The 10,343-nt window shown below is 33.8% G+C and overlaps 1 protein-coding gene across 2 annotated transcripts in view; it reads right to left on the bottom strand.

Annotated features, from left to right (window-relative positions):
* Window positions 1-37: 37 nt before the first annotated feature.
* LOC106877752 (protocadherin-11 X-linked) overlaps window positions 38-10,343 on the bottom strand; it is a 98,766-nt gene continuing 88,460 nt past the window's right edge. For both annotated transcript variants that reach the window (XM_014926762.2, XM_014926763.2), the window contains one exon: window positions 38-1,187. In XM_014926762.2, the coding sequence (XP_014782248.1) occupies window positions 1,150-1,187 (38 nt within the window). In that variant the 3' untranslated portion in view covers window positions 38-1,149. The remainder of the gene's footprint in view (window positions 1,188-10,343) is intronic.

Below are 10,343 nucleotides of genomic sequence, written 5' to 3' on the forward strand. Positions count from 1 at the left end.
ATATATATATATATATATATATATATATATCATCCAAAATCAGTGTCCATTGAGGATATTATATACTCAGAAAAAGAAATATATCAGTCCAGAGAAATTAGGTAAACATTGATTTGCTTACACAGATGATATCCAAATTCAATGATATTTGTATTTATATATTGTATTATCAGCAGTTATGGGGGATCAATTTCTTCTCTTTTGTTTTTGTTTTTGTTTTTTTGTCTTTGTTGTTTTTTTTTTAATTTTTATTTTGTTTAATTTCATAAAATCAATTTCTTTGATTTAGTGAATAGTCTGTCTTTATTGTCCTAAGTAAATGTAAATATACCTGCATGGATCTATGTCCATCCAATTCCATCAACATATTTGTTTTATGTCAATCTGTGTGAGTGCCTCATCATCACCATCTCACCACCACCATCATCATCGTCATCATCGTCGTCGTCGTCATCATCATCATCTCAGCATTGATATTATATTGGCCAATGTCTTAAAACATTTCTTCAGTTTCTTTTAAACAAAGTAGTTTAACCGAATCACCTGTTTTTTGTTCTAATATTTGATGGCAATAATAGATTATGGTCTATTATTTCTTCTCAATGCTTAAATAAACTTTCAGTTTGTACAAATGTCAAATTTCAGCAGAAATCATTCAATAAAAATGAAATATTTTCAACATTTTGCTTCTTGGTTCACTAAGTAACACATGAACCTCAAAATCCTGTTGTTTTATTGTATTTTCTTTTCTCATTTCTTTTCTTGTCGCTGTTGTTGTTTTTGTTGTTGTTGTTTTTATTATTATTATTATTATTATTATTATTATCATTTTTTTTCTTTCTTTCTTTTTTTATCTTTTTGCATTACTTTCAGTTTTCTCCTTTGATGGCGATAATTTTGATAGCCATCTTGACTTCAACTTCTAGATATGATTTCTTTGAACAAAGAAAGTGAAATCGTATCTAAGTTCTGTTTTCTTTTCAGTTCCTTACTTCCATGAAATAAAGTTTACCACATACCACTTCTATTCTAAACTGACTCCCCTACACTGTGAGAGGCAGCACATCTTAACAGACCTGCAGGTCTCAATGTTTTGTTGTTGTGTCCTGTGATTACTGTTTAGCATTTGTCTCTTGGCATAGCTGCTTCTCAAAAATAAGGGGCTTTTCTGGTTGGCAATGGTAGAACTAAAAGTAAAAAAAAAAAATAAATAAATAATCAAAATCCTTCAAGAAAATCTCAGATTCCATAATTGAAGAAATCAGTGTGTAATACTGATACAAAAAAATATTCATTTCACTTCCTAATAGTATTGCTTACTTCGTTCAAATGTTTAACATCTGATGGGTAATATTTTAATTTCCATATTTCTTTACGAGGTAAATATAAAACATATTACTCCTTTCTTAAGCTCAACAAATTTTGTAAATGTAAATTTTAGAACAAAAACATAAAATATTCTTAAATAAAACAGAATGCAAAGAAACAAAAATTCATAAAGCATATCAGGCAACATTAACCCTTTCATTACCATATTTTATTTTAAGATGCTCTGTGTCTCTTTTAATTAATTCTGAATATAACAAAGAATTTAGTAAAATAATTTAGTTATCATTAAGCTAGTGTTAGGAAGATAAATTGTGACTAAGGTTTGGTGGAAGATTTTAATTCAGAACTTATAAAAACAAGACATTTATATTACAGAGTCAGAGGTGGTTTCAGCCAGGTTGGTATCAAAAGGGTTAGATTAATCATTTGTTAACCCTTTCATGGCCATATTTATTTTGAGATGCTCTGTGTCTCTTTCAATTATTTTTAAATATAACAAAGAATTTAGTAAAATAACTTAGTTATCATTAAGATAGTGATAGGAACATAAATTGTGACTAAGGTTTGGTGGAAGATTTTAATTCAAAACTTATGAAAACAAGACATTTGTACTGCAGAGCCAGAGGCAGTTTCAGCTGGGTTGGTATTGAAAAGGTTAAAATGAATTGTGACATATTTGGCATGACAGTCTGTTTGCTAAACCACCATACAAGAAACATTGTTTATTACTTGTCTTCTGTGAGAAACATGACTAACCACAGGTAAGTATTACCATGCTGAGAAGCAGGTGAGAGTGTGTGACAGGAAAGGTAGCTAGCCATATGAAATCTGCCTCAACAATGTTCATCTAACCCATGCAAGCATGGAAAAGTGAACATTAAAACAACGATGATGATGATGATGATGATGATAATGACATTACAGGATAGGGATAGCAACACAATATATTAAATCATTTTATACATCTAAGACTGGGATTCACAGCTAAAACACTGTAGTCATAATTCCTGCCAAGAAATTTTCTATGAATTATCAGTGTGTCAACATGTTTTTAGTCTCAGCAAAAACGATCAGAAATTCCTGAATCTCCTTCATTTGGATGATTCCAGAAATAACAATCTTGGAACTAAAGAAATATTTTGATGAATAAAGACTTTTATTCAATTATTTATTAAACAAAACCATTCTTAACTTACTGATACTGGATTCAGTTGCTTAAACATTCTTCCGTTAACTATTCACAGAAATAGATATCATTTATTATTTATCAATCTAAATATCTTTACAAATATATTCTACAATTTTATTATAGTGAAGCTATAAAATATTTTATAGTGAAGCTTTAAAATATTTTATAGCATCAATTCTATTTGGGTTAATTTCTATCATACATCTGTGGATTACTAAAGTTGTAGCATATTTGAGAAAAGTGGTTACTTTTGGCTATACATGATATCTACCTCTGCAAAAAGCAAGTAATGAAAAATGCTTAAATTATTTAGATGTACATTGAATTGCTTGCAGTTATAAGTATGTACAGTATTGAGATGTAAAAATAAGAGAAAGATTTGCCAAAGCAGTTGTCACAAAAGAATTCTTAAACGTTTCTATGTAAAGTAGTTTGTCTATTAAAATATTTTATTGATTATATTTTATATTATAACATTTGTGAACAATAACATCATTAGGTACAACTACCCAGTGGACCAAGCATTGGTTCACTGCATTTATGCCAGTGATAGTGATAAGGAGGTGTCAGTGTAACTCACAGCAGAACAATTATCACAAAGGATTCCGTTCATGAAGCCCAAAATTTTCAGGTTGCTCCCTGATGTTTACATCTTTCACTGATATACATTAACAATATGTGTGTGTGTGTGTGTGCGTGTGCGTGCGTTCGTGTGTGTGTGTGTCTATGTATGTATGTGTGTGTCTGTAGAGTATATATATATATATATATATATATATATATATATATATATATAGTGAAGTTAATAAATGTTTATTATCAACAACAAATAAATCATAATCCCTTACAGCTGTTTCAATTAATAATCAGTGAATTAATTAAATATTAATCGCAGAATAATGCTAATAATATAGCCTGAACTACCCCTATTTTGCAGAGAAAAGTGTAGGTGGCTAACTTTCTAAGACATCTCAACACTTCTAAAAGCAAACTTTGTTTGTTTATTTACATTTGTCGTAATTTGAATTTAACATATGAGAGCGTCTCATAAAGCGAGATTTATATATCTTAAATTTGCAGAGGAATTTGTAGTGGGTAGTTTAGCTTAATCAGTCAAAGCATCGTGACGTGTAATCACGGGGATGTGAGTTCGTGTCCACAGCTAGCCACCTACACTTTTCTCTGCAAAATGGGGGTAGTTTATCCTGTTCAGGCTATATTATTACCATTATTCTGCGAGAATTTAAAATCACTTCTTTAACTTTCTAAGACATCTCAACGCTTCTAGAAGCAAACTTTGTTTGTTTATTTACGTCTGTCGTAATTTGAATTTAATTAAATATTAAATTCATATACTCTGAGCATAATATTGTCAGGGGAAAAATGGAGGCGGAAACCTTTAGGGATGAGGCGGTGATGTAAGCAGCGACTGAGAAACGTAATGTGACTAGAAAAACGAGTTTTCTTTAATGTGAGTAAGGAGAGTCATATAGTAGGTTGAAAGTATTGAGAGGGAAGTGTGCGGAGATATAGTTTAAGGCGGTTGTGGAGAGTGAGTGGAAAGATTTGTAGTCAGGCATGATGGGACGAGAGAGAGAAAAGAAACAAACACGTGAGGAAAAAATTAGACGTGGGAAGGAGAATTACAAAAGGTGTGGTGGAAAAAAGATACAAGCGTAATGAGAAAATTAGACGTGGGAAGAAAAAATTACAGAAGGTGTGGGGGGGGAATAAAGGCGTAAGGAGAAAAAATGAAAAAGGAATTGTGAGAAGAAAATATATGTGAGGTGGGAGAAAAAAACAAAGCAAAAAGAAAAGAGGGTCAAGGGCTAAGGGCCAAGAGTCAGGGACCAAGGGCCAAAGGTCAGGGGTCAAGGGCCAAGGGTCAGGGGCCAAGAAGCTTTCGGTGCAGGGATGGTCACCCTTCGAAGTGCCACCCTCTAACTGTGTCATAGGTCTCCCCAGATGTGCCACTCAGTATGTGCCACCCTCGGAAGTGCCACCCTCTAACTGTGCCATAGGGCTCCCCAGATGTGCCACCCTCGGAAGTGCGACCCTCTAACTGTGCCATATACGTCATGATCACCAGCATTCTCTCTCACACACACACACACACACACAGCTCCTCGTATTTGGGTCACCGTTTCTTTCCCCTTTTGTTATCTCCCCTTTTTCTTAGCTCTCCTGTGTGAACTTTCTCTACGGCAGTCGCCATGATAGATCGCTGACCAAAACATTCAATTTTTTTCTCCTTGTTTTCTCCTTATTTCTTTCTTGTTGAAGAGCGTAGCCTCGAAACGTTAAAGACTTTCTCTATTCCCGAGTGTTAAACTAATACATCCTTTTGTTGTTTACACCACCTGTCCTCTTCTGTTGTTGTTTGTTTCGTAAATTCTCCCATATATATATATATATATATATATATATTATATAGCATGTATATTCAATGGGTTTGTTTCAGTTTCCAATCTACCAAATCCATTCATAAGGTTTTGCTCATAGACTCTTGCCCATATTGCCATGCAGTAGGACTGAACCTGGAACCATGAGGTTGGGAAGCAAACTTCTAAAACACACAACTATACCTGCGCCTATCTAGTTCACTATTTCATTTCTACTTTATTTATTATGGCATGGTCCCAAACAGTTTATATGCTTTTAAGATCTTATCAGGACAAAGACTTAGCTATTTGTTAAGAATAGCATAGAAAAATGAGTTTATTAATCAGATAGCTGTCTTCAATATCCCCATTTTATGACGTGTGACATTCTACTTTTCAAACCATTTCCCATATTTAATTGTTATAGCAAGATAAGCATATTTCATGTCAGCCACAAGAAACAAATCAACAATAACAAAAATCACTGAACAATTTCACAATGGTGCTGGGAGCAAAGCCAAAAATACCGAGGGACAATACCATTGCTTTCTAAACAGCAACAGCATAAACCAAATACACACACATATATATATACGTATATAATATAAATTACAGACTAAATACAGTAATAGAATTTCTTTCTTTTTTTTTTGAGTGTTTTTTGTTTTATTTTATTTTTTTTAATTTTGTTATCCGTTATATATTATTCAATTTGGTATAAAGTTATCGCGTATTTGATAAAAATTAATTTCGATTTCTTTTGACAGGTCACTATGAAATAGGTGATTAGTCAAAAGTTATAAAGTTATTGCTTTTATTGACCCCAGCAGAGGAGAGGATTTTGAAAGGATTTGAACCTGAGGGAATAGTAGTAGAATATTATAATAGCTAAATGGAATAAACTAGAATCTTCTACAGAATCTATTCAAATCTATAAACGAGCGGTTTAACATCTTTTAATCTTCATCGTTAATTGTTTACCTTTTACTAGACTGCGACCATGCTGGGGAGCCCTATGGCACACTTACGAAGTTGGCACTTCCTGAGTGGCACATCTGGGGAGCCCTATGGCACACTTACGAGGGTGGCACATCGGAGGGTGTCACTTCCTGGGTGGCACATCTGGGGAGCCATATGGCACACTTACGAAGGCACATCCTGAATGGCACATCTTGAAAGATTTTTCGTCTAATGAGTCGACCCTACTAATTATTTCTGAGCCTGGTACTTATTTTATTTGTCTCTATTGCCAAACTGCTAAGTTACAGGGACATAAATAAATCAGTACAAATTGTCAAGCAGGGGGGGACTAACACAAACACAAAGACATACACACATACACATACACACACACACACATACACACACATACACACACACACACATATATAGTTTCAGGTTCAGTCCCACCACATGGTACCTTGGGCAAGTGTCTTCATTTAAAGCCTGGGCTAACCAAAGCTTTGTGAGTGGATTTGGTAAACAGAAAACCCCCAAATCCCTTTGTATATAAATATGTGCTTGTGTGTGTGTGTGTGTGTGTTTATATATATATACATGTGAGTGTGTGTGTGTGTGTGTGAATGTATACATGCATATGTGTGTATGTGTGTGTGTATCTATATATGTGCATGTGTATGTGTGAATGTTTACACATGTATATGTGTCTATATTTGTGTGTATGTGTGCGTGAATGTATACATGTGTATGTGTGCTTGTGTGTGCACGTCTATATATATGTGTATGTGCATGTGTGAATGTATACGTGTGTATGTGTGTCTATATATGTATGCGTGTGTGTGAATGAATACATGTGTGTGCGTGTGCGCATGTGTATGTGTGTTTGTGTGTGTGTGTGTGTGTGTGTATGTGTATTTTACTGTAAAATAATCATCTCTGCCATGCAAGCAGTGTCCCTCATTTTCCAATCTTCCTCGAAACATGTCTGGTCATGGGGAAATAATATTTACATCACTTACAAACAAGTGAAAGGTGGTGACAAGACAGGCATCCAGCCATAGAAAAATCTGCATCAACAAATTCTGTCTGAACCATTCAAGCATGGAAAAATAAAACAGTAAAACAATGAAGATGATTACAATATATCTTTTATATTTTACTTGATTCAGTTGTTTGACTGCGGCCATGCTGGAGTACCACCTTGAAGGATTTTAGTTGAACAAATCGACTTAGGACCAAGTACTTATTCTATTGATCTCTTTTGCTGAACTGTGATATATATATATTCACCATGATAGATCACTAGCCACTAAACCTTTTTCTATTTTCTCTCCCTGTTTATTTCTGTGTTCCTTTCTGTCAAAGAGCATAGGCTCGAAAAGTAAAAGACTTTTTCACTTCCCGAGCTTTAAACTAATACATCTGTTTTTTGTTTACACACCCGTCTTTGTCTTTTGAATTTTTTGTAAATATTCATTACATATATATATATGATGGGCTTCTTTCAGTTTCTGTCTACCAAATCCACTCACAAAACTTTGGTTGGCCCAAGGCTATAGTAGAAGACACTTACCCAAGGTGCCATGCAATGGATCTGAACCCAAAACCATATGTTTAGGAAGCAAGCTTTTTACCACAAAGCCATGCCTGCACACACACACACACACACACACAGATATATATATATATATATATATATATAAACAAAACTGTCAGACGAACGAGAACGTGAAACTCTGAGTAACAGTTTTTGTAATAGTTCTGCTGCTTTTTAATAAAGCATATTACTCTACCTCTGGTATTCGAGTACTATTTTTTTCCACCTTGTTTTGCATCTATGTGCTTACTCCGATATATATATATATATATATATATATATATATATATATATATATATATATATACACACACACACGCACACACACAAAATATAAAGTAACGACTAAGTACTAGAGGTCAATTCAAATGCTTATACTAATCATTGTACCTGTGTTTGAAAACATATATCCATTAATAACAATCAACTTCTCTCATTCAAATTCAGAATGGCTGAAGATTAGCATCATGCTTGAAACTCAGAGTACCAATGAATTTGAATAAAATTGTTTTGATGCATACATGTAACTCCCAATAAATTTGTTGAGTGCCCTTCTATCATTTGTCCAAACACACGTGCATATGTTCCATAGGCACAGGTGTGGCTGTGTGGTAAGAAGCTTGCTTTTTAACTACATGGCTCTAGGTTCAGTCCCACTGTATGGCGCCTTGGTCAAGTGTTTTCTACTATAGTCTCAGGCTGACCAAAGCCTTGTGAGAGGATTTGGTAGGCATAAACTGAAAGAAGCTTGTCCTATATGTGTGTGTGTGTTTGTCCCCCTTATATGGTTCCATAAAGTTTCTGCCCACAAATTTTACACTCAAAGTATATGGTTAGCCCAATGTTCTTGTAAAGACATTTGCCAAAGTTGCCACAAATCAGAATCAAACCTGAAAACCTGTAGCTGCAAAACAAACCTCTTAACCACATAGCCAGTTCTACACCTCCTATTTATTAACTTTCATAATTCACTCAAAACATTTGAATTTCAAACACCTCATGAACAAAATATAAAATAAGCTTAAAATTATTTTGCATTTTTTACTCTGAAATTGTAGATTGTATATGCATATGTGTATATCAGTATGTGTATATATGTATGTCTACGAGTATGTCGGTGTTTGTATGTCATTATGTGTATGCCTATATGTGTGTCTATGTATATGTCTGTATATTTGTATATTTTTGTCTGTGTGTGTATGTATGTGTATGTCTATGTGTGTGCGTATTTTTCATGTCTGTATATGTTTGCTTATGTGAGTGTATATTTGTGTGTTTGTGTAAGTCTATGTATATTTATATGTATATATGAGTACATATGTATGCTTATGTATGTGTGTGTGTGTGAATGTGTCTATGTGTGTGTGTACTTATGGCTCTACACGTGAATGTGTACATTTATGTGAGCATACATTTGTATGGTTGAGTGTGTACATATGTATGTTTATATGTGTGTATATTTATATGTCTGCATGTATATGTATATGCATATGTCTGTACATATGTTTGTGCATGAGTATGTCTGTAAGTGTTTGTTGCTCTATGTGTTGAAGGTGTCCTTTTTTTCATTCATTTATTTATTTATTTTTCCCCCCATTTTTATAACAATGCAGAATCTACAATCGATTCTGGCCCTTCACCATATTAATTTTCTGAAGTGTCACTTAAGAGCAGTCAAAATCTTTCCTTGGTATATTGGAAATTAATGTTTTAAAGATGATATTCTAACATTTCCAACTTTCTTCCAAAACTTGTTTAATTAATGATCTTCATTTTCCCTAATTAGTTTCACTTATTTTCATTTGTCAATGTTGGCACCCTTAAGAAAACGTCTCTGGCAAGAGAAAAAAAAAGTAAAAGAAAAAAATCCATACTTTTCACAATTTTCACAATTCTTTGTGGAGAACATTGTTAGTGAATAACTCATTGATCACTTTTACTTTCAGTCTCTCGCCTTCTTTGCTAAACAGAAGAGAGCAAGCTAATTCAGACAGCAGCTTTAACAAAATACTTTCTTTCTGACATTAAACACCACGAATACAACAAAGTTTTGATGAAATCCATCTTATTAAACTTGACATTAGCAAAATACTTGAGCAAATAAGATATATGAGTCCCCCATATAAGTTCCTTGATTGTATTGTAACAGTTAATAAGAATTGACTTGGTTATTATACAGTAACATCAACAAAGAGCCTTTACATGGTCTTTTGACCAGCCAGAAACAGCTCCAAAATTGCTCTCAGTCACTCTCAAAATACATAGTAATATCTTAACCCTTAAACTTTCAGATTGTTCTGTCAAATGTAAAGCATATTCACATTGTTTTGAATTAATCATGCATTATCTTGCAGCATCAAGATTTTCATGGTGTGATTGTTCATTTTCAGAATGGCATTGTAGGGTAGGTGTGAGAGGCTGGTGCTGGCCAGTTTGAACATAAAACAGAGAGAATATTAGGACCAGATTTGGCCAAAAATTTCCAGAGAGGGGTAAGACTAATAAGGTTAAAGCTTCTCTTGGTTAGTTGCAGGTTGACACCAGTAGGAAAGAACATGGGCAGACAGGGAATTCCAGAGGGATTTGATGTGGGGAGAAAGGAGAGAGTGGAGTGGTGATCATTTATCTTTTATTCTTTACTTGTTTCAGTGGTCAGACTGCAGCCATGCTGGGATACCACCTTGAAGTATTTCAGTCAAACGAGTGAACCCCAGTACTTACATCTTTTTTAAAGCCTGATATTTATTCTAACAGTTTCTTTTGCAGAACCACTAAGTTACAATGACATAAACACACCAACACTGGTTGTCAACACAGACACAAAGACACACACACACACACACACACACTCACACACGTATATATATATATATATATATATATATAT

The sequence above is a fragment of the Octopus bimaculoides genome, chromosome 14 (assembly GCF_001194135.2).
Source record: "Octopus bimaculoides isolate UCB-OBI-ISO-001 chromosome 14, ASM119413v2, whole genome shotgun sequence".
In the NCBI taxonomy this organism is placed as follows: domain Eukaryota; kingdom Metazoa; phylum Mollusca; class Cephalopoda; order Octopoda; family Octopodidae; genus Octopus; species Octopus bimaculoides.